This window comes from Cyprinodon variegatus, unplaced genomic scaffold, assembly GCF_000732505.1.
Source record: "Cyprinodon variegatus isolate N-32 unplaced genomic scaffold, C_variegatus-1.0 Scaffold1403, whole genome shotgun sequence".
NCBI lineage: Eukaryota > Metazoa > Chordata > Actinopteri > Cyprinodontiformes > Cyprinodontidae > Cyprinodon > Cyprinodon variegatus.
The window spans coordinates 126,322-152,420 of record NW_015151856.1 but is presented as its reverse complement, the minus strand read 5'-3'; the positions used below and the strand labels follow the sequence as shown (position 1 = coordinate 152,420).

At 37.7% G+C, this 26,099-nt stretch overlaps 1 protein-coding gene across 43 annotated transcripts in view; it reads left to right on the top strand.

Annotated features, from left to right (window-relative positions):
• Positions 1 to 26,099, top strand: part of LOC107103247 (calcium/calmodulin-dependent protein kinase type II subunit beta) — an 89,598-nt gene that overhangs the window by 7,696 nt on the left and 55,803 nt on the right. For 33 of the 43 annotated variants that reach the window (XM_015402842.1, XM_015402861.1, XM_015402840.1 and 30 more), the window contains exons 2-5: positions 1,120 to 1,214; positions 14,717 to 14,776; positions 15,300 to 15,354; positions 15,718 to 15,783. In XM_015402842.1, coding sequence (XP_015258328.1) covers positions 1,120 to 1,214; positions 14,717 to 14,776; positions 15,300 to 15,354; positions 15,718 to 15,783 — 276 coding nt within the window. Of the gene's footprint in view, positions 1 to 1,119; positions 1,215 to 14,716; positions 14,777 to 15,299; positions 15,355 to 15,717; positions 15,784 to 25,469; positions 25,544 to 26,099 lie in introns of those variants that run through there. The other 10 variants (XM_015402865.1, XM_015402860.1, XM_015402839.1 and 7 more) reach the window with 2 other exon arrangements.

Below are 26,099 nucleotides of genomic sequence, written 5' to 3'. Positions count from 1 at the left end.
CAAATAGTTAAAATTAGGTTTTAACAAACAGATATGCAGTCATTTTTTTCATGTTTGCATTATCATATCAGCAAAGCTCCGTGGTACGTTTTCATATAATGCTTTTTCTGGTGTTTACATTTTATTTCATTGCAGCACATTTAGGGTCAATCTTTCCCTAAGTCCAGTCCTTCCAAGCATCTCCTGGTTGTTTTTATTGCGAGCTCAAAGAATCAACAAACACCTCTTGACCTCTGTTGGGTTTTTTTTTTAACATCAAAAACAGACTTAGTCCTCTAAGTTTCCACCATCTGGTCTTACAGCTTTCACCTTTTGACCTTGTTGGTCTGGAAGCAAAACCCAGTGTCATAGTTCAACTTGTCACTGTCAACACCCGCTGGAAGTCAGACTGGACAGATTGGTCTAGGCCGACCGAGGCTGAGAAGTTATCTATGGACTGGAGGGTGTTTGTTGTTCACTTTCCTTCTCAGGCTCTAAATCGGCACTGCTCAGGTTAAGAACTTTAAAATCATATCCTATATGAGTAAATACATGATAAAATACTGTTATACTATTCAGTAGTGAAGCATGAGCTCCTCCATTTGTAGTCAGCAAAAATCTGCTCTTTGAACACCCCCCACCATCAAAAAAATTAGATTTCATGGTTTTAGCGTCACTTCTTTGTCTTCTCATGCAGTTCCAGCGTATAAGTGAATTCCTTTGATGCTGAAACAGTGTTTAAGAGCTTTATTGGTTTTCTTAGCTGCACATCTCCCCATCCACATGCAAGCACATTATTTAGAACATGCTGACTGGCTCTGAGGTTCCTCATGGGACCTTATTAAGAAGATAACTCTGGACTGCTTGGTCTTTCAATGCAGCTTTCCACTGTTACATTTGAGGAATTTTAAGCCAGATTTCCACTGAAATTAATCATCAGCTCTGACATGAGTCAGACCTGGACTCATTCAGTCAATTAAGGCTCTGAAGAAGTTGCTTGTTTGTATCATTTTGATTCACAGAAGAAAAGTCATGATGAGCACAAATATTATATGAGCTTATCTTCTAAATAGTTAATATGAATTCAATAACCATCCATCTTATAGAAATAAATCTGTTTTTGTTTTTTTTTATCTCCAGGGGTGCATTTTCAGTGGTGCGCAGATGTGTCAAGCTGTCAACAGGGCAGGAGTATGCTGCCAAAATAATCAATACCAAAAAGTTATCTGCAAGAGGTAAGAATTTCTTTCAGTGTTTATTTCAACATGTCGCCTGTGGATGTCCTCATATGGTCAGAGAACATGAGGGATTCTTGAAATAAGGCTTGTGTGCAACATGCTTCATGTGCACTAAAAATACACAACAGAACGTAGCCATTTCAATGGCCAATATCCCTTTATTGTAAGGATTTTTCAGATTTTTTAAATCTCATTGTCAAGATTTTTTCATAATCATACTCCTTTAATTGAAATGCATCATTCCATCATTGTTGTTCTAAATCTTATTTTTTAATTTATCAGCTTTTAGCTGTAACCCCAGTACCATGCAAGTATACAATAATAATGAAGGCCCCCTTTGCATTTCTGCCTACGCCCTCATATGACTATGCCCCGCCAGTAAGTTTAGGATTAAAAATAGTTGAGAAAGTCCAAATGATAAGATGGTCTGCAAAATAAAAAATAAAAAAAATCACCAAAAGCTTATGTGGAATCATAGCAAGTGGCGGATGCCTCAGATTTTATTTTTCTCTAGCTTGTTTCTACTGTGTTTTTTTTAAGGTTTGTTACAGTTTAGCCATTGCGCCCCTCCAACTCCAAATTACCACTAAACCCATATATCTACAGCAAGTGAGCATCTATTTAATGCTGAATTCTTTCTGTGTGACTGCTGACATAAGGGCTCCTCTACTGTTGTCTAAATAAGCAGTAGTTTCTTAAGGCTGGAATCAATTTTCAATTCGATTATGTTTAGTTATATAGCACCAATTCATAACACATGTCATCTCAAGGCAATTTACAGAGAATTCAAGCAGATCATACAGTCATATTGGTTCAAAGTTTTCTGTCTAAGGGAAACCTGCTGATTTCTTCTACTCATTGACTTGAGATCAGTCCCTCAGCCAAAGCGTACTTGTAGTGACAGTGGAGAGGAAAACTCCGTTTTAACAGGAAGGAACCTCCAGCAGAAAAAGGCTCAGTGTGAGCGGCCCTCTGCCGAGACCGACTGGGGTTCAAGAAGATAGAAGCAGACGCATAGAAAGAAGCAGAGATACAAAAGGCAATTGTCAATCAGCTCCACAGGCGGCTCAGTCCAGGAAACAAACAGCTTCCATGTCAGAGGATAAAAGAGAGCACATCCAGTTGGTCATAGTCAGAGAAACAGGACAACACTGAAAAACATGCCAAGCTCCAGCATCTATAAACAAAGGTGTTGATAGCAGCATAGCTGATATTCCTCTCCAGGATGGTGTCACAGCCAAACAGGAACACACTCCATGAAGCTGCTATGGTGAGAAAAAGCAGAGAGAGCATAAAGTTAGAGATTGAATTAACGAATACTGCAGAATGGGAAAATAGAGATGGAATGATGAAAAAATGTCCTCTAGCAGTCTTAGCCTATAGCAGCACAAATACAGAAAAATAGCTCAGGATAACCTAAGTATTATGGATGAGGTAGAAGAAAGGTAGAGCCACAGTGTGGTCAAATTAGAGGCAAAGATGATTTTACTTTAAGAGGCTTGTTACAAAAATGGGCCCAAATGCAACCCAACACACTGCTCATACTTTTGCACTATTTTTTTTTTTTATGAGCCGGTAACATAAGAGATCAAACTATTATGCACCAAAAGATTTTATCATTGCCATTTACGAAACCTAATTAATAAAATCATAAAATGTTTTACCATATATTAGAAGGATGGTGTTCACAATACTAGTTGTAAGGTACACTCCTAAAGGCCACCCTGCTCCGTCAGTAAAGTCCGAATTAGGCAGCACTATGATGAAGGCCAGTCCAGCTCTGCAATGGTCGCCGTGGTTCCTCACACCAACACTCGCTCGGTGTAAATCTCCTGCTGCCTCTACAGCTCGCAACCGGAGACCCAGAGCCGTGGCTGCGCCAGGTGGCAACCCACTGACACTACTTTGCTCTACACACACTCTGGGCTTGTGTGTGTAAAAATGTAGAGTGTGGTGGAAGAGGCATTTTAACAGGCATAGAATGTCTTCTCATATCTGCTTGTGTCTGTCAGTTAACCTTTTACTGTGGGTATTAATTTCCTTTGGAAACAATTGCTCAGCTGACATTAATCCATGCAGACAGATTTATGAAAGTACACACTGATAGCAATGATGATACACAGGAAGAGAGGTAAGGTTGTCAGGAATAACTGTTAAAATTCTAGAGACTCAAATACTCCATAATATAATTATAATCACCATAATGTGCGTGCAAACACTTGGAAAGATTGTAATGTTAATGAATAAGATGGAGAAGCTATAATGTAGTTTCTGAGGCACTGTTGAGTGTTTAAAGCAACAGAACAAAGTAAAAGCAAAGAGCTGATGCTTTTCAAGAAGATAATTTATCAAATGATAAATTATTACTTTTTTTAAAGTTCTTAAGAGGTTGCCGAAAAAAGAATGAGTCTTAAAAGGTTCTACTTTCTATTCATCTCCTAATGGCTTTAACAGTTTTATGGAGTTACTGTATGGTAGAAAAAGGATGAACGCTGTAGAAAAAAAACAACAAAAAAACAAATGCTAAGATCTATGAGTCATTTGGAAATTTTCTTTTATTGTCATCTGGTATCTTTATTATTAATGGCTTCAGTTTTCACAGCAGTGAACATTTTATGAGAGTTGGGTCTTTGGACGGCCTATTTCTGTGAGCTGGCACCTAACTGTTAAATGCACAGATTATTTCCGTATGGTTAAAAACTAAAAAATGTGACCTTTTTCTAGTCGGTAAACTTGTCATAAATAACTGCAACCATCTTATGCTAATGACTGTACTGTCTGTCGAAAATGCTTCTTAGAGAAAAAGACTTGTTTCAGGTATTTAGGGTATTTAAAGACCGGATTCTTAAAGAGCAACAGGAGCTTTTCTCTGCTCACATGTGATTTTTGAAAAATACGCCTCACAGTGGCGGTTTCAAGCAGACCAGGAAACGGGTTTGGGGCTAAGGGCTAGGTGTGGTCTTATATTGTAGATAAATGCTTCAACAACTAACAGAATGCCAAGCTAGTGATTTGATATCATGAAAATTGATAGAAAGAACCCAAAGCTAACTATTCCAACCCTAACTCACTACAGAGAGCTGCACCAATCGCTTGAGCCACAGATCTACTAACGCCAGTTTTCTTGACATTGCAATATCCTTGGATCCAGTGCTGTCTTTTTCAAAGTTTTCAAATTTCATACTCTTAGACACAAAAGGAGGACTGTAACAGAATGTCAATATAATGCCCTGACCTTGTCTAATTTTCCAGAAAAACAGCAAAAATACTTCAAATTGACGTTACACACATACATTGTGGAGATTATTTTAGTCCAGAGATCTGAATGGGTGGGTGAATGGACGGCAATGGCAATCAGCAAAAATCAGCTCTCTCTTTCGGGATAAAATTCCTTTCCGATCGGACCGAATGGTATTTGAATCTTCAGTCTGTCATGATCACATGAAGCGTTTTTGATCTGATCATGCATCCAATCTTATTATTGGTCTCCATGTAGACATAGCTACTGTGTGCAGTGTATAACATAGATGCACCATAGGTGTTTTTGGTCATGAGATAGCGATGCAGCAAAGGATTGTGGGTTTTTATCTGAAGCAGGGAAGGAATGTCAGCACTCTAGTAGGTTTTTCATGATGTTAAAAGGGTAGGGATGTGAAAAGTACGTAATATTGTTAAATATCAGTTATTGCTCATAACACAAAGATTATCGGATACTGACAATGAATTTTCACATTCCTAATTTATTACCCGATAAAAATTTCTGCTGTCCTCTTGGAAATCTCCCTTCTATAATCCTTTGGGCAGTTGATGCAGTATTTGGGGTAAACCTTAAAAGATGCATTACAGTGTTTTCTAATGATACTGCCACCTGTGGCCAAAGTGCAGAACTGCAGCAATCCTATGCTTGTTTTCGTAGCTCTCACTTGAACTTAACAATGCCTTTGTTTTTTTATTTTATTTTTTCACTTTACCTAGGGTTGCCATTGGTGTCTGAGTTGAGTTAGATGCCAGTCGCTTCTGAGTAAACAGAAAATCCATCTTGAATATGACGCTTTATTTGTTTGCCAGGTTAGAGCTATTTAACATGGATGTGCTTGACGTCACATCCGCCAAAGTACATTCAGTAAAACAGGCTACAGGCTTATAGATGCATCAGTGCTGAACTGCTCAGATGCCAGTCTGCTCATCAAACCATGTTTTAGTTGTAAAAGGTCAAATAAAAGCTATTGTAAAGATATTTACAGTAAAAACTTAGATAATGTCTCTTTTCAAATAATGATCACAACACATGAACTGTAGGCTATAACTCTGGTCACAGTCAAAGCAAAGTGTTTTAAAAAAGTACTTTATAGAAAGTTTACTTCTATAAAAACTAAACATTTCTCAAACTGTTGTCGTCTTAAACATTTTTTCTCAGTTTTAAGATGTTAGTAAAACTCTGTTTAACTCTTCCATACACACAGTGAGCCGTCTTCTCTGCTCTGGTGCTTCGTATTTAAGGTTCACTCACATAATTGTATATTCAAAGCTTTAAAAGTCACAGAAATCTAAAATCGTCCGTAAATGTCTGATTGGTGGTTTTCTTCTAACACAATGTGACATGGAAGGCTGGAACCAAAAATTCAGTGTGCTGTTAATTATAGTTTTTAGAGGAATCAGAACTGCCGGTCCAACCTTCACAAAAAATAAAAATAAAACCAGAAATTTGAAACAGACCATAAATCTTTGATTTGTGCATCTCCACTAACTGGGAGTATGCATCTCTCCTTAGCTGCTTGATGAAAGGCTGCAGCTGCTTGCAGATTTCTGAGGTGCGGCATAATCTCCCTCCTTTAAGATTTGATGATCCAAGTCGACCGAGTGGTGTCCGCGGCTTGCGCTGCGCTCCTTACTAATGGATGAGCCATGTTCTCTGAAACAGCAGCGCAATGTCTGAGCCGACAGAGCTGCTGCATACTACTTCTACTCCGGCTCCAATTATAGCTCCATGACCTATCTGACATGGGCCGCCGCAGCCAGCTTTTATGGCAATCACGATGACTTACTGCTCTGCTTTAGAAGTGGGATTTGGTTGGGGTTGTTTTGCTCCTGATATATCGCTCAGAAAGCAGGTAAGGTCAGATGGTTTAAAGCCACTGCCGAGGATCCTGAGAGGAGCGTTTGTTTGGGACGGGCAGATGGAAATGGTAGCTGTGGGGAGGGCTGGGGGGGGGTCATGGCAGAGAAGGCACCCCAGGCACTTGGCAGCTGAGGGCCATGCGCCTGTACGCCTACATGCCTTTAGCACGGGACTCTCATCTGACTCTGCCTCTCTTTTACTCTGGCACACACATTTGTGGTCATCCTATCACTAAACTCTGTTTATTTACTGCAGTCACCATGATTCCCCCTCTCAAAAGTCCAGATATTGGGTATCTGGGAGGGGATGACTAAATGTATTTGCACATTCCCTCAAAACGTCAGGCAAACGGTTAATGTCAGTCCAGCTCATGTCAACGGGAAATATAGGGCAGGTCTGCTGGGCAAGGCTTCCAGCCAATCATAGCACTTGTTTATTGGCAGTGATCTCTGGGTGAGGGATGCCAGAGGTTCCTGTATGGCCTTGTAACATATCGTGCTAGGGTGCATGCGCTTGTGTCTGCATGTGTGTATGTATTCAAATTAAATATATATGTGCACATGTGTGGTGTTTTCTATTTGCCTGAGATTTACCTGCAGTGCAGCAGCAGAGAGCTGACCTGATTTCAGTCCCTGTGCTTTTGTGTCAATGTCAGACAAGTCGTGCGGAGGTATTTAAGTGAAGGCCTAATACGTATAAGCCTATTATGAAGTCAAATCACTTTAGAAGTAATTACAAATGTCAGTAAAGACTGATTTATTCATAATTTAGCTACAAGTTCAGGATTTCTAACTGAAATGGTCATGAACGTGATGGTTTTGCTCATACGTCCAGGTTTTGGAGTTCTAACTTAACTTTATTTGTTCTCATGCTTTTTTTTTTTTTTTTGGCTATTTGAATATTTAATTACCAGATGAAATATGCAGTGATTTACAAAAGTATTGATACAGCTTATGGGTCACACCTATGTTTACATTACATCCATAAACAACTGTGTTTTTTTCAGACCAACACAAATTTGTTCCAAGATTTAGTGGATTACATTTTTTTTTACAAAAACCCATAAACTTTAAATGTTTCCTGGCAAACTTAGCAGAATGATATTTTCCACCATTCCATTGTATCTCCAGCGGCATATTCAGAGTCATCGTCCTGGTTAAGGTGAAACGTTGCCCTCTTCTCAGGTCTTTCTGTGTCTACAACTAGTTATCTTCCACAGCTGTGTTAAACTCCTTAGGCTTTCCTATCCAGTCTAAACAGCTTTTCTGTACTGCTGAGGAAAAACCTCCCCTTAGCATGATGCCCCCTGCACCATGTTTCATTATTGGGATGCTATATTTAAGTTTTCTGCCCCACATAGCATTTTGTGTTTTGGCCAGAACTTTTCAATTTTGCTCTTATCCTGGAGCAATAAACCTGCACTCACTTTGTGCCTTATTTTAATAAAATCTGGCCTTGGTGAATGTGTTTCAGTTAAACATGAGCAAAGTTTGTGCTTGGGAGTGCTTGTTATTATTTCTTAAAGTATTTCCCATGAGAGTTGTGCATCTTTGCAACTCCTCCAGAGTTATCCCTCACTGACTCATGCTCTCTGCTAGTTTAGGAGGACGACCATGCCATGGTTGGTTTGCATTTGTATCCTACCCTGCATGTTCATGTAATGGGTTTAATGTCAGGAGATCTTTAAACCATAAGAGATGCTGTTTCTTTAAACTTCTCTACAGCTTTATCCCTGATCTGCCTAATCTGTCCCTTGATCTTCATGAAGCTGTGCACTACAGTAGCAAACCCAAGGAGGCCTGTAGAGGATAGCTGTTTTCATGTTGAGATTAAATTGTGCAGCACTTGTTCCCACTGACTTTTATATCCTAGTTTAACAGTATATATATATCCATTATATATATATATATATATATATATATATATATATATATATAAATATATATATAAATATATAAATAAATAAATAAATAAATAAATAAATAATATTAGGGATGCACCAATCCAATATTTTTATCGGTATCGGTCCAGATATAAGGAAAAAAACTAGATCGGTATCGGTGACAATTGACTCGATAAATGGGCCGCTCTATTCATTCTAAATCTATGCTATGCTCTGCCGTCATGCGGCAGCGCAACAATACAACACGGCCATATTGTTTATGATGGAGCGGGCAAAATAATCTACGGTGTGGAGGTTTTTCACGCTCTCTCAGCCTATTAGCCCAGTGGCTACGTGCAATATTTGTGGGAGAAATGTTCCGAGGGGTGGTGTTAAATCTTTAAACTATACCCCCACAACTTATTGAAACACCTCCAGTTTCAGTTTCATAACAAGGAACATGCTGAGATTATCGGACTCGGCAAACAAAAAGGAAGCAGCGGGAAGCAGCTAAAGCAAAGGAAAGAAGTGAAATTTTCCCATGTAACAGTATAGAGGCCACAAAAAATCACAGAGATGATACTTGATAATGACACTTTTTTACATGTCGACCAAGTCAGAGAACTTTTGGTTTAAGATTTTGTGCACAGTTGTTAAATAAATGAGTCATAACATTTATATTTGGGTTGTTTCCTATTTTTTTTTTAAGAAAAGGGAAGTCAAATTATATGCACTTAAAAATGATCCCGTTTTTTTTTTTTTTCACACAATAAAACCTTTTTTTTAGGTAATAATTGAGTGCTATTTTTGGCATCTGTATCGGATCGGTATCGGCCGACATTAAACTTCAAATATTGGTATCGTATCGGAGGTGAAAAAAGTGGATCTGTGCATCCCTAATATATATGTGTATATATATATGTATATGTGTGTGTCAATGATTTTTACTTCCCTGTCCTGCAATAGTTTTTTTTTTTTGTCTATTATGACAAAAACATGAAAGAGTTTAAGGGTTTAATGTCTGCAGCCAAATAACACTTCTTGCTCCTCCATCGGTTTGCTATTTTGAGAAAAATAAGGAAAAAGTGAATCTTTTTCTCCATTTCTCCAGCTGGAGTGAGCCATGCTACTGTTGTAATTCTAATCTTCTTGAACAGTGGTTATATCTGGCTCTCTTTGTGAATGTCTCCTCCTCTCCTGAGACTCCAGCCCTCACTGGTGATGATTAACCCAAATATATTCTACTTTTCACCGCTTGCTCCCTCCTTCTCCATCACAAAGACTCCTGATGATTTCGCTGCATGGTATCCTTGGGTTATCTCTCTCACAGTTCTTGTTCCTGTTTGCCACATATCTCCTTTAGCTTGCTCTCTTTTTCTCCACTTCCTCTTCCCTTCAGGACTGGTCCTCGGTTATCTCTCGCCTCATTTCTTATTTACCCCACTGCTTTAAAAGAACCACTGGTGTCTGCATGACTGACAGTTTTAAAGAGTGGTTAAATGAATATTTGAAGCAGAATGTTCTGCCTTGTCTTCTCTTTTTTACCGTCCTTGTTGATCCTAGACTCCTTGCAGTCAGAACAACTGATTTTCATGTAACCTATTTATACAGGGATCTATAAATAGAAGTTTTGTTTAATTACTTATATTGCACATTACATGTGCACTAGAAACGTTCAAATATGTTTAATTTTATATAACACAATATACTGTAGATGACAGTACTTAAATTCCTTACTTGCTACTAAGTATTTTTAATTGATAAAGCTTCAGTTAAAAATTTTATTTATGTTGTGGTAGTTTGCATAATACTGTGAGATTTCTAAAGAGAAACAGAGTTAATTTAGTTTCTGCATAATTTCAGTCTGGCCAAATTAATTTGATTCAATAACAGCAACATTCAGGATGCAGTTGGATTCAATCAAATCATAATAAAGTCAAACGGTCAGATTAATTTGATCATAAAATCTCAGTTTGTAAAAAGCTGCACCCCTAAGAAAACCTACCGGTTCCATCTATTCTTAATGGCCAGCCCTTCTGCAGGTATCAAAGTGTGCCAAGTTTGATACATAATGAAGGCACTTTCGCGACCCTTTCAAATGTTCAGTGTACTATACCCACTGGTCACAGCTTTAATAAGACTGGAGAGAAGAGCTGGAATCAATATTCTTTTATCCACCTGGTATTGAGTATTGCTTGTTGGCTTGTTGAGGAAAAAAGTTCTGCTTTTCCTTTGTCTACGAGAAGAACACCTTCAGCTGTTTCAAAATATTTCTAGCTATGAAATATGTAATTCCTTTTCACTTAAGCTAACACGGTTTTAAAACCTCAAAAGCTATAAGAAGGTTGTCTGTAAAGCAGCCGAAAGCTCAACTAATTAGTAAGATTAGGTAATTTCCTCTTTTTAGTCTCGCTAGAGCAGAAAGGATAAAAATAATTTCTGCACGATTAGTGGTGAAAACTTCCACTTAAATAAAGAAAGCATGGCTAGTAATATTTCTTTACCCTCGTTATGAGCAAAACTATGGCAAGAATCGAATAAAAAAGCTTTTAACTGGAAGAAACATCCAGAGGAACCCAGCCAACTGTGCCAGAGTGGCTGGGAATTGAAAACTGGATAAAAGATGCCCAGTACATTTTAACAGCATGAGCTGATTGGACCTATTCTCCCTCCTGCAGTTAAACCAACCAGCGTGTCTTCCTACCTCCCATCTACTGCTTATCTTCCAACTTTTCGAGTCTACTGACAAAACCACAAAGATACTATTTTTTTTGTTGTTGTTGTGATTGTGATTATTATGGAAATTGAAAGATATAGAATTTATACTTGTGTCTGGTTCTGAATGACACACAGATTGGGCTTCAGCCAGGGTAGGTAGGGACCTCTGTTTTAACCTTTACAACTGAAAGTCCAATGCAGCATAAAATCCTTTAAAAAACAGCTACTAAACTAAATAAAAAAAAGATTTGCTGCTTGATAAACATTTATAAATAAAATCCTACCATATAAAGCCAAAACTAATAAGACTTTTGTCAACTACACTAGTTTCAGACCTCTGCCCTTTCGCCAAACATAATTTGCAATCTTATTGTAGTTTAGGGAAGACATGTTGGACAGTTAGGGGGACGATCTATAACAAAACTCTCAAATCTGGGGCTAAAAGGTCATCAGTCATTCATGAATAACCTGAATCTAAAGTAATCCTAATCCCAAATGAGTTTATTTACAGGTTCAATAGCTGTGTTTTGTGAAGACTTTTTTCCATTTATTTTAAAATAATGCAAAAGTATTAATAGAACTAATTCCAAGGTTCACTTAGGAAGTGTGACAGTTAATATTTTAGTTAATGAAAGCAGTGTCAGCTTGTAAATTATATTCATCAGGCTAATTTCCACTCCAGTGTTTAGTCATGCCATTCTATTATAGTATAGATAACAAAAGCACAGCCATGTTGATTAATGCACTAAACCATGATGAATGGAGGCCTTCACTCTGGGCCATTTCTGTACTTGTATTATCAGCAGATGCCACTGACAGAATGGAACCTGATCCTGTCGCTTATGACATGTTTTCCACCATTTGGCATGGCGGCAGCATATCAGCAAAGACAGACATGGGTTTTTAAAAGGCCTGACATGATTTAGGTTCGGACAAAGCAAAGAACCAATGCAAGAATAACCTCACCTGAAGCTTTGAACAAACTGTTTGTATTTTGGAGACGGATGAGTAGAAAATTATACTTATTCTTCAAAGGTTTCTCAAATGAGGCAAGCAAGAGAAAGAAAGCATGCAGAGATTAGCATTGTTTTAATCTTTCAATGAAAAGATGGCACCCAGGCTTACAGTAATTGTTTGTGCATATTTTCTCCTCCTCCCACCTCCTCTGTCCCTCTTCAACACTCCCCCACTCCTTTCTGCAACTCGCTCAGCTCGTCTTCTAAGACTGTAATCACTGGGCTCACACGTCACTGTCACTCTTCTGTACCCATGGAAATGTGTATGCCTGTGTTTTTTCCAAGCTATTTCTGTCCCAGAATGTACTATACTGTTTCCAGCAACGCTGTGTTTATTTTCATCAATTGTTTGAGTGTTGGCGTTTTACGTTGATCCACTTCTTTATGCGTTTTTCTGCCTGTGGGCATATTTGATATACGGGTCTGTCTGCGTCAATCTTTGTCCAGTCTCGACAAGAAACTTAAAGGATTTCATCTCTGAACCAAGAAATGCTTCAAGTTGAGACAAGCCGTAATCTGTGAACGCCATCTGATTTCATCACAAAAACAGCAAAAAGTATGACAGATGCCCCACGCTCACAGAGGTCATACAATGTGTGCATTAGATCTCTTTTTCGAGTAACAAAATTAAGCCCAATCTAAGTTGAAAGCAGTGTTGTATTGGTTTGATATTCACTCTGAGTGTTTGAAAATGTAAAATAAGCACAGCTGCTAATTCCAGCCTTACTTTTACAACCGCTGGGTCCGTTCACCTCTTAGCCACTAAGGACTGCAGTCTGAGCCAAGCCTTTTCGCAGTTTGTTTCATTAAAAGTATAATGGAGGATGCTGTTTTTCAGGGCGGATCATCTAAATGAGTGGTCCTCCTTATTGTCAATCATTCTGGTGATATGTTTACATAAGGCCGTCCTATGTGCTTGTCCCCATTTTCACTTACTGGTGGTGAGTCTGACATAGTGGAAAAAATGCCACATCATTTTTTAAAAGTAAGCTTGTATAAGCGATGCAGACAGCAACTTTTAAACAGAGTGTGCACGAGGAGAATTGGGCTTGTGCACGCTCTCACAATCGCTTGATAGGCGTTCCCTCTAGGGAAGGGTTAGAGGGTTGTGCATGTGCATTTTTTTTTTTTTTTTTTTTTTAGTGGAGAGCGCAGGGCTTTTCAAAAATTTGCAAAAAAATCCATAACTATACCATTAAGGAAGGTCAAACCCAAGCTAATGTTTCACTGTGATCAAATATTTATTCATGAGTTAGTAACCCTCATTTTGTTGGTGGAAACAAAACAAAAGATTTAAGATGTTTTTAAGGAATTTAGACTGTAATTAACATCTGCCGGTTAAGGTCTAAAATTCAGCACCATTCTACATGGGGTAATTATATGAAGAACTAGGGCTGCAACAAAGGATTTTTTTGCAAATTGATTAATCTGTGGATAATCTTTTCGATTAACTGATTAATAATCAGATAGCAAAAGGTTCCTGAAGAAAACTTTTTGTCAAATTAAACCAGGTGAACCTGAAAGTTTTCCACTTGATGAGTTCTGGATAGAGGAGATTGACTGATGATATTTCCTTTTTATCTTAAAGATATAAGGAATGATCTTTTATTTCCTGGTGGATCATCTAAATAAGTGGTCCTCCTAATTGTCAATCATTCTGGTGATGTGTTTACGTAAGGCCGTCCTACGTGCTCGTCCTTTTAGCTTTCTTTTTCTGCCCATGCGTACTTACAGGTGTATATCTGTGGTGAGCTACGGTTTCAGACAGTCATTGAAGCTCACCTTTCTCACCGCGGTTCTTTGAAAATGATCGAGGGTCGTAAGAGGAAAAGCGTCTACTTTACATTAATTTATGCCATTTGCTGTCACAGCAATCACAAAGATGGTGCAGGCCCCACGCAGTGAAGTAGGAATTATGTGACCAACGGAGCACAAAGCAGTGATCATCTGTCAGAACAGTCAGTTAACCGAGATTGCTATAAAGTCCACTATATAGTCCCCGCTCTATTTAGTGATTTAGGGATTAGGGCGGACGTTCGGACAGAATACGCTCGTATGAGCTATGAGAACAGCAACTTTTAAACAGAGCGTGCACGAGGAGAAATAGGCTTGTGCACGCTCTTGCACATTTTTAAAATGGAGAGGGTGTTTTTTTTTTTTTTTTATCTTGAAAATCCTCCACAGTATCTTTAAATGCAAAATGTTTATATATATTTTTTTTTACAATCCTGGTATAATTACTGCTCTAAGTGGGTTGCTCTATCAGCTAAATTCATGTTTGACAGTCTCCATACTACAGTTAGCGATAAATCATTTACTAAATTAGTTGATGTTAATATAGATAATCGATTAATCATAATTTGATTAACGTTTCAGCCTTCTAAAGAACAGAGTTATTACAGCATAGTTGGAAATCTAGATCTGATTTGTAAAAACATAAAATAGAAGGGTTCATATCTTCTTTTTGCTTTAGAGACACTTTTTAGTGGTATCTTGATTTAGTGATTTGATTTTAATTTGCCGGAGGGTGTTACTCCACTTTTAGACTTTACAGTAGCAACACGTTGAGAGAAATTTCAGCATACAAACTAAATATGCAGTCCTTTTCCCTCTCATGCATAACATATTATTTCAGTATTTATTTCTACAGTAAATACTATAGATTTTGATGTTATAGTGTGAGGTTCTGCTCATGTTGACAGCAGTCAGATTAAGAACGAAGCCGTTTCTGTTTTTTTATCTGGTTTCATGTGTTTCTTTGCAGATCACCAGAAGCTGGAGCGAGAGGCTCGGATCTGTCGCCTTCTGAAACATCCCAACATCGGTGAGGAATTCTCTCCATTCCCTCTAATCACCAACACAGCCAAATATGCAATAATCTAGAACCACTGCTAAGTGGACCTTTTTTGTTGCCTTGGTTTTACACTACCTGGTTCCTTCTTTTAAATAATATCTCATTGATGCAGAGGATGTATTCATGTGATTTACTCCACTAACAGCCATATTTATGTTAAATTGTATGCATTTTGAGGAAATCTAATACCATAACACATCCCGCTGTTGCTTAAAGGTAGATTCAGTTGCAGAACCTCCTACTATATGGTTAGTATTTGATGTTAGACTCTATTATTATGACTCCCCGTGGTTTCGTTCCCTCACACACACTCCCTGCTGTTTTTTTACTCTCCTTTAATCTCTCACTTGAAATGCTGCGCTGATACTTTGTTATTCAAAGGTAGTTTGTTAAACACTGAATCATCTTTATGTGGAATTTATCGCACGGCATATACAATTAAAATGACTCCACTAAACGTTTATCTCTCAATCTCTTCCTCTTTCTCTTCCAGTTCGTCTTCATGACAGTATATCAGAGGAGGGCTTCCACTACCTCCTTTTTGACTTGTAAGTCCTCCTTTCTCTTTCCTCCTTTTTTCCACACACACTCATCTGCCTCTTCCTCCTTTTCCTCGGTCCCTGCACCCTCTGTGCATATACCATTGCATAACCCTCTCCTATATTTACCCCATCTCTGTCTCCGCTGCCACCCACACCCTCCGCATCCATCTCAACAATTCCCTCTAGTTTCCATAGCAACAGTGTGGGAGGGGGGGTAGCGGCAGGGAGTTTTAGGGGGAAAGAGGGTGAGCAAAGAGGAAACAAAAATTGGTGATGAAATCCTTGTTTTAGATTTCTTCATTGTTCTTTCTTTTTGCAGTGAAATGATAAAAAATCGTCGAATAAATGAACGTGTTTGTATTCTTAAAGGGTGACCGGAGGTGAACTGTTTGAGGACATTGTTGCCAGAGAGTATTACAGCGAGGCAGACGCCAGGTAGGAGCGCTGCCTTTGAACGTCTCTGTGTGAGACGGGGTCTCTCCTCGTCAGCAAAATGTCTTGTCACTTTTGTTGTGGTCTCTTGTCTATCGTTTTTTACACACCTCTTTATACCTTTATCTTCTTTTCCTCAACTTTCTACTCTGTTGTCTCTTCTCTCCTGGTTTTTAGCTTTATAAATAATTTCTGTGCGTTACTATCTGCTTATTATTCCATTTTTTTAAAGCCAGCTCTTCTCAGTTTCTTTCTTCTATTATGTTTTTCTTTTTTCAATTTTATATCCAGTTTCTTTAATATCAAACTTTTCTCCCCACAAGAGTATTTGTTCTCCCTGACCAGTGCATCACATTTTGTCACATCGCAAAAACTCAAACACAAAAAAATAGAGTGTATTTAATTGTGGATTTATGTGATAGGCCAACACAAAGTAGTGCCTAATATTAAGTGTAAGAGAATAAATACTTGTTTGTTGTTGTTTTACAGATAAAAACAGTGTATTTGCATTCAGCTCCCTGAGTTTATCCTTGTAGAACATAAATTTGCTGCAATTACAGCTGAAAGTCCTTTAACCATTTATCTCTACCAGCTTTTTAACTTAGAAATAGATATTTTTTCTTGTTTTTTAAGGAAAAGTCGTATTAATAGAAAGGTTAACATGTATCCAGTCCCTCTAATAGATTCTTCTATGATCTCTCTGTTAAAGAGAATCATCCCATTAGCATGACTCTGCCATAACCATGTTTCAATATGGTACTGGTGTTTGGAAAAGGTTAAGCTGAGGCACCTTTTCTGAGATCATTCAGTTATTTTCGCTTCCAACAAACATTTTCTTCTTACTATTCTTTCAAAAAAAAGGTGGACAGATGGTCCTGATAATGGTGATGAAGTTTAATATTAATAATCTCCTACAGACTTCTGATGTCTTTACATAATGCCATGCAGACAAATCCTTTTTACAAATAATATAAAGGTAATTGGTTGCACTGGAATTTATTTAGAGGCATCCAAGTAAAGGAGGCTGACAACTATTTTGAAAACCATGTCTTAATTCTTCTGTTTTTTAGTCATGCACTATGTTATGTTGGTCCCATAAAATCCATTTAAGTTTGTTGCATTAACACAGCAAATTTAAAAAAAATGAGACAAAAGATTATTTGTTGCCAGCTAGCCTTTCTGTTTTCTTTTTTTGTGCCACGATTCTTTCCCTTTCCCTTTCTCTCTCTATTGCATAATTTATCCTCCTCCATCACTCTGACACAGCCATCATCTTTAAGACCAGTCTGAGGTTTGACCATTTCAAAATCACACCAGCTCTTCTTTTTTTTTTCTTAAACTATTAAAATTTCCACCCGTAGTTTACTGATGGATTTTGGATTTCCCTATAAAAGTAGTTCGTTTCCACTAATCAACACCAGGGCTTTATTTATATATTGGCTAAAAATAAATAAAACCACTACATATTTGTCCAATTTTTATTTTGATGATTTTGAATCTATATTAAACCAGATTCCTCATCCTCTATTAAGTCTTTCTTTTAAAAACTTGAAGGTTCAGTTTGCTCAGCTAAAGCCGTCACATCCTCCTCCATCATTCTTCTCCTTCTCTTCACACAGTGGAAAATATGAAAACAATGTCAGTGAATATGAAGTGTGAACTTTGGTGACAGTTTGGCTTTCTCTCTTTCTTTTTTCATTTGGTTTTGTTCTTTTTTTTTCACCCTTTTACCACCGACTGAGCAGTTTTATATCTAACGCCCACCGCCCCCTGCTGACTCACCACCACACACGGTTCACTTGAACCATCGGCGGAAGAGGAAACAGAGTAGCGCAGTGGTGGGGGTGGTGGACAGACAAGAGGCTGAGAGAAGAATGAGAGAGATACTTGAAACTGACAGTTGTGAGTGTGGGTGTCAGTCCATTCAGCAACAAAGTCAAACGGAGTTGCCTTGTTTTTATCGTTAAAATCACTCCAGTATGTGGCCATAAATGGTCCTTTTTTTTTCTTCAACTCCAGTCTCCACTTTAAACCTAAAACATAAATTTCTGATTCTGTTCGACTTTGACTCGGCATAAAAATGTTTTGTTTTAATTACTAAGGCATCTAAATAACTGGCACTCTTTAAAAAACAGTGTTATTTTAAGTCTTGTAGGTCTCGGTTGCACAAATAGACTAATTCACACAAATCTGGCCAAACTAACACATAGCATCAACGTCTAATGCAGGGGTGCCCAAACTTTTTTAAACCAAGATCTACTTTTGAAGTTGATGGCAATGCCGAGATCTACCAAGCCAAACACAAGGGATGGGCAGTATTTGTTTTTTATCCGCACAGGTGGAGAATAAACAGTAAGTCCAACAAACGAGGAAATTATCATTTGTGTCAAGAAATAGGTTGCAAAAACAGAACTTAACAATCTCATAAGAACACTCACTCATCAGACTCACCAAAACTACAGAAAAGAGCAGTCAAGATCTCCAGACAAAGGCTGTGCAGTCAAAAATCTAAATAAACCAGTTGATACACACCCGCAGTAGAGATGAAAGAAAAAAAAAAACATTAGAACTGTAAATTGTTGATGAAAATTGATTAAATTGTCCAGGGAGCTGTTCCAAACAAACTTTTTTTTTGTTTTCCACTTGTGTAAACAAAATGACAAATAAAATCTGTCTAAGATCACTTCAAAGCAGGAAGAAGGAGAAGGGAAGTCCCCTATTTCAGAATGATAAACATCACTGGGCATTGGCATTGGCAGAGAAACTGGCAGAGGGATTAAAATTCAACAGGAAAACGGATAAAAATAGGAAAATACTAAGTACAAACTATGTGGATGTGAAGATGTAACATACAGCAGAATCGGTTGTTGACTGTTTCAGAGACTCTTTAATTTCTGGCAAAAGCTCCAAAAATCTTTCTAAGATTTGCCATGGCTCAGCCTCCTGACGTCGGTGTGCAGCAGCAGATCAGTATGGTCTGCACCTGCCTCCTCGAGCAGTGCGCCCAACCATAGATGGAGCCCCATCAGTTGTGATAGATGTCATTATCTCATCATCTCTTCAGATTCTTCTTCGCGCTTTAGAGTCCCTGGTAACAACCTAGCAACCGTTGCAAACCATGCCCAGCAATCAGTATGCATAAAAAAAGGTTCCCTGCATACTTTTTATTTTCCATTTTATAATAATGAAAATACACATTGGCCTCTTGTGATGAATGATTTGATTAGTGTTTTTTTTAAGACTTTTTTTTGTCAAAGCCATAAATAAGTCTACATTGTAAAACTTTTCGCGATCAACTGAAACTCAGCCCACGATCGACTGAAACTCCGCCCACGATCGAATGGTAGACAGTGATCGACTGGTTGGGCACCCCTGGTCTAATACTTTTCATATACTAGAAAGATTAACATACTAAAAAAAGATTGATTGGGGGAAGATTTGAGAAAATTTTCTATTACTTTTTAATTCACATCAATCCGTAACAAGAAATAAAACAAAATACCTAATTTTTCCTTCTTCATTTTAACCCCTTAAGCTCAGACTACAGCTTTATGTTTTATGTGGGGTGGGGTCTCCATCATTGGTCTTTAATGCTTTCAGAAAAATCACTGTACTGTAATACTCAGTTCTTTAATAGGTTTAAAAAAGTAAGTTGTAATGTTCAGCTTGGTGACTTCTAAACATTTTAATGGTTTAATAAGATTTTTTCTACTGCATCTTAACCATTTTATATGCAAAGTTTAATCCAAGCTACTGCTATAACGTACTAAGACGAGAGAGGAAAGTTAATCTCTTCTTTTATCTGTTAGCCACCAAAAAGCATTAAGAATTTAATCAGGGCAGATGCGACCTGCTTTGTTTCCAGACTGGGAACCTGATTAGCGCCTAGGATCGATTTAATGTAATTTCTGTAGCTTCAAGAGTAAAGAATAGTTTTATTATTCAGCAGTTTAGGATAGTTTTATTGGGTGAGCTGCTGGTGTGTTTCCAGCAGCACCAACAGATGCCTGAGAAGCTCATAAATCACCCACAGCCAAAAGGTCATGTTCAACAGTGTTCAGTAATTTGTTACCTTTATTGAAAACAAACCCATTTTATACTGGAGAAAATAATACAACACTATTGGGCCTAAAAGGTTAAATGTCAGGATTCATTTTTCTAAAGACCGTGGATAAGGGGTTGCCATTTCAAACACTTAATCTGATGTGCCTTCTGCTGTTGACTTAACATGGAAGATTTCATTTTTCAAAAACCTGTCTAGACTCATATGTGGGTTTTATAAATAGCTTAGGATTTACATACCACGTCACCACTTCGTTGTAGTGATGCCCACAGAATTTGCAACAGGGATGAACTGATAGGATTAATGATGCACCCCAAAACAAACAAAAACCTGTAACAACGCTTCTCCCGGTTGCTGCAGATGTTGTGTTGCGTGTGGGAAACTTGACCCTTGTGAAGCCCATATGGACCTTTTTTTTTATTTTTTATAACATATATATATAAAAAAATTGTTTCACTAAACAAATGCTGGAGGCATTGTATACCAGTGTTAGTTGTTTTAGACCTTATTTATGTTGTTTATGATGCAAACAGAAACTGAAATCCTTTTTTTTTTTTTTTTTTTTTTACCACAAACTTAGCCAATAAACTCACCCCTGTATGCCTTTTTCAGTCACTGAAGATACAGTAACAGGGGAGTGTTGGCCTAGTGGTTAGAGCAGTGCTCTGGTGCTCAGAGAAGGTTGCAATATCCGGTTCAATCCCCACAGCCTGCTCTCTGGGTCCCTGCGTGTAACCCTTAACCCCACACTGCTTCCCAAGGGGATGGGTTAAATGCAGAGAGTTAATTTCTCCAGTGTCAGATCAATAAAGTTAAAATTATAGAAATAATTATTATTATCAATTAAAACTATTAATAATACTGCATTTAACCACACTACTCCACTTGAACCTTCTGCACCATTTGCTGTTAGTACAGGCCGGGCTGTGCGCGGGCCTTTGCGCCCTGTTTGACACTGCAAATATAAATCAAGCTTTAGCTCCTTCAACGTTTGGAACAAGATTTTGTTTATAATCCCTCGTTTTTGTGTTCTGTTAAGTTAAATCTCACCTTCAGTTATCTTAATCTAACAGTATCAAAGTCCATGAGGCATTTAAAGCCTCAAGAAATTATTGTGAAAATAAAAATCTTTAATTGAGTGTAATACAAAAAGGAATATCCTGATCATTGTCCTCCTCCTGAGGCTTCTTCATGTCTGTTGCCTTCCTACCCCCATCTTTCACCAGTTATAGTAACTTGGATAATTCTTGAATAAATGCTTTTGTTCCTATATGCTTGATTTATCCTCCTAAGGACTTCCATTAGAGATAGAATCTGTTTAATAGCCTCCAAACTCTCATTAAAAATCAGCTGGATCCCAAACAAGATTTTCTCATCTGAGAGGCAAGCAGAAGTCCTCTGACAGTGCCAACTCTACTACTAAGACTCACTCACAGCTGCGTGAGTTATAAGACCAACCAAGGCAAAAGAGAGAAAGTTCTTTGCTGAGGGATTCCTAACCCACTTTTTGATATATCCAGTTTTAAGCTATCCAAACATTTCAAATCAATCTCTGAATTGAATGGTGATAGTTTTTCTTCTTAAACGGTCCTGGATCTTTTCCTCCTTCATCTGAATGTCACTCATTAAGGCCAGTACCAAACACACACACACACCCTCCCCAACATCCTGGCTCCCTTGGAGACTAGCAAGAAGTGGGACTTTAATTAGCCATGATAATTAGTCTCCTTCTAACTCAGACCCCATACCGTGCAGACACACCTTGTTGCCCGCAGTCCTTTTTAGGAATGCTTGATCAGATCAAGGCCATAATGAGTACATTTGTAAGTAAATTACACCCGACTACAAATCCTAACAAGGTGCAAAAAATGCTCAACAGATAATATAGAACACTCTCTTGTGTTGGCTTAACAAGTAGTTTTAGCTAAGATATACTGCAGTATTGTGGATAGGTTTGAGCAAAGGAAGCTGTGGAGCTCCTTGAATTGCTCCCCTGTTCGGTGCTCCACTTCATATATCTATAATTGAGCTGAAGGCATGGGGCAGTGTGATCTTTTCAAAACATTAGCCGCTTTTACAAAGCAATTCAAATTGTTCAAAGAGACACATTCTAAAGATGAAGGCAGGATTTCTGAAAAGGGGTTAAACTCACTCTTTTGAAAAGGATAGCCAATTTCAGGAAGCCCCAATAACTGATGCTCTGTGCAATCGACCAGCCATACCTTTGACAAATTTTAAACACATCACTCCACATTTTCCATTAAAGGTTCTGCACAAGGTCCCTCCGTGTTTCTACATTGCCGGCTTCATTTACATCACGTCATAGTGCAATTGATTTTTAACTACGGCTGTAACTAACGATCATTTTTGCTAATCTATTAATCTGTAAAAAATTTTTTTCAATTAATCAATTAATAATCGGATACGAAAAGGTTCCTTAGAGGAGACTTTTTTACGGAAATAAACCAGGTGAAACTTGCGCTTTTCTGGATAGAAGATATTGACTGATGGAAAAAAAAGTATTGACAGTTTTTTTACCTTAAATTCAAAATATGTATATTTTTGTTACAATTTTGATATAATTACTGCTCTGAGTGGGTTGCTCTGTCAGCTAAATGCATGTTTTAGAGTCTCTATTCTCCAGTTTACAAGTAATCGATTACTAAATTACTTGACAACTATTTCAATAATTGATTAATCACAATTTAGCCAATTAATTGTTTCAGCCCTATTCTTACCACACTGTATGGATCCCTGAGGGATGCTTAAAGAACGCCTTTCTCTGAAATCATACAACAAAACTGTTTTGTGAGTAAGGAAAAGAATTTAGGGAATAACATATTTTAAGTTATTGTTATTTAAAAGAGATGAAGCACAACAGCAAAATATGAAAAGTATGAAATATAGCAGCAATATATCTTATCAGCAGACGTGCTAATCCTGAAAGTTAGTGGTTAATAGTTTTAAAACAATATCACATTCTAAAGAGTTGATGTCTTGCACGGTCCTGGTGACTAAGTTTTTTGTTGTCTAGGTCAGGGTAGAAATGACCTTGTCCATCATAAACTGCTAATGATCAACAGTTGGAGTAATGTTGTTTTACCTTTAAGTTTGGTCAAAGAAAATCACATTTCATAAAAAAAAAAGACAGAATTTTATGACACTGCTAGTTTTGATGATAACTTTTAAGATAATTGATAACTAGCCATATTCTGTGAAGCAAAGGGCACATTTCACCTGAATGTTAACCCTCATGCTACAAAACTTTGACATATTTTGTCTTATTAACTGCATTATGGTTCCTTTTTTTTTTATAAAAATGCTCTTTTATTTTACCTTTAGTTTCCAGGACAAGATGCCTAAAGATCCTAGTTTAACGCACTGCTATTACTTCTCTGTTTCTAAGTTGTTGTTGTTTTTTTGCCACAATTGCATTTGTGTTTGAAGACTTTTAAGGACTTTTAGAAAGGGATGTGCTTTCAGTCTATATTTTTGGTTTTGAATTTATTTTTCAGACATCCCCATTTTACCATCCATTAGAGCATTGCATAAAGGATGGCCTTTTTCCCTGCTTTCCCTACCATATCTTGATTGACAAGCACGTTCTATAAAAGGACATAATGTTTTTGGATAGAATGACATTAGAAGGTTGAACAAACCGGTAAACAAAAGAGAGGCATGGAAGTGCTCTTCAATTTCAAAATGCCACACTCAGTTGGATGCCGTCAAACTGCATCCCACTCCCATTACATTGTTTTGGGCAGTGTGGTTTTAAATCACTGTTTGTTTGAAACCAGACGCATATAGAAAGGCCAGGAAATTTGAACACTCCATGCAATGGTACAGGGAGGGAATAAAGCTGTCAATATTGGAAGTTGTTTGTTCAATTTAATCTATTTTGCAAAATAATTATCAGCACCAATCGATCACTCAACCTCCAATCTCTTGAACCTTGAGGGATTGTTTATTACATATTGACTGATGACAAATGAATGGCAGTAAATTAAGCCTTTTGAAGTCTAGAGGGATTAAAATATTGATTTAGTTGAAAGTCAGATCAAGTAATCCCAGATAAACATGACATCCTCAAGGTAGCAGTTGCCACTGACCAATTGTATTAACTGACTACATTTAATCAAATTTATAACCACTTCCTCTTTAGACCAATTCTTTGCAGATTAGATAATTGTGAAAAGGCACCTGTTAATGTCAGAGAATGAAGCAATGGATCCCTTGGTATGATCTAGCTTATTTCAAAATCATGGATATTTCAACATTGCTTGGTAAATCTTAATACAAGTGTGTTGCTAAATACGATTTTAAACCAAAAAGCTCTTTAACTGAATTATAATTGTTCAGTAATTAGAATAGGTATTAACTATAAAAGCTATTTTTATTTAGATTATGTTTTACTTCTTTTAGTCACATTATTACCACAAATTTCAATATATTCTCTTGGGATATTTTGTGTCAGATCAATTTGGAGTGGGATATAATTATGATTATATAAAAAAAAAAAAATAAATAAATTCTGTTTTTTACATACAGGAATCAGAAAACATGAGCCATTCATTTGTATTCAGTCCCGCTAATTTGAATAAAATCCCTTGCAGCCAAATGGCCTTAAAATTCACACTGTGATACACTAATCACCATATAAACCATTCCTAATAAAACCACAAATTTGAAACTTAAATACTTTATTTCCAAACGGTTATGCCCATCCAGAGCCGTACCTCCTAGGGTGCCTAAATGTGCTATATTTTCTCAGTGTTAAGGAGGCTTCAGGCATGTGTTGGGTCCAGATGATGTTTTCTAAGGAGAATCCTCTCATGTGTGTTTTTGTGTGTGGTTCAGATAAAGGGTGCATATGCATCTATCTCTCTGATTCTCTCTCAGTCCTCCTACTCACTAGACATAGAGTGGGTGTGGATCCTGCAGGCTGCCCGTTTCCCTTAGCCTGCTATTAGTCATGTTCTGTACATTGCACTCTCTTATCACAATGAATCTGCTGCATTTACAGATATTTTCAGTACATGTACACACAGATTGTGAGGGGGTTTCACGTTTTCCTCCACAGCGTACGCACTCTGTGATGTTTTCTTTTTAGCGATGAAAAAAGGCTGCGTGTCTATGATTCAATGTCAGCCCCTATACAATATCATCCATTTCTTTTTAGTATCTTCTACTTTTCTTTGCAAAAAGATGATTATCTGTTCTTCCCCAAGCTGTCATCTTTGTTCTCTACCCTTCTTTTGCCAGTTCTGTTGTGAAATTTGTCTGGCAGGTTGCTCGTCTGTGGCTGCTCCTTTCTCATCATGTTTAAAATAAGCAAAACAAATTATTTTTGTCTCCTCCACCTACACCTGCTTGCCTACCCTTCCCATTCCTCTCTCTCTCTGCATCGCATCCTTTTTCTCTTCCTCGCCTGTTACATGATTTCCTCTTACATCCATTGTCACTCATATAATCTGAACTGCCCTTCTTCTCCTCTTAACGTGGTCGTATTTGCCTTTTTATCTGCTGTCCACAGTCTTCTCCATTCCTCTCCTGTCCCTCACTGTGCATCCCTGTGGCTCATCTGTCCTCCTCCCCTACTCTCCCCCCTCTCTGTTTTGTCTTCACAGTCACTGTATCCATCAGATTCTAGAAAGTGTCCATCACATTCACCAACATGACATAGTGCACAGGGACCTGAAGGTTAGTATGTGTAGAGGAGCATCTGCATCCCTCCACTTTTGATCCCTCCCAACCTCTGCTTGCTTCCTTTCCTCCTTACTTCCTTCCTCACTCCCTCCTCCACCTCGTCTAATTGTGTTGATCCTATACGTCTCTGGTCTGATGTCTGCCTGTCTGACTCGCCTCTATGTCTTGTTGTGATTAATGTTTTCTTTTTGCTTACTTGGTTTTATGAATTACTTTGTTTTTCTTATTGGAAGAACCTGACCTGCCTCAAACATCCTTCCAGTTCTATTTACCCATCCAGTTTCTCTCCTAACAACCATCCTAGAAGTGACCTCAAAGCCAAAGCTCCTGCTGCACTGACTGGAAGCAAATATATTAAAAGAACAAATGCCACTCTCACACATAGACACCTGCAGATGGCATCACCCCTGATAACAATCCAGTGCTTATACAACTCAGTCAAAACATTTGTAGTTTATATGCTACACAATCTATATTACAAATGTATGAAAATGTTATAACTGTACACATTATATTAGTGTGTATATATATATATATATATATATATATA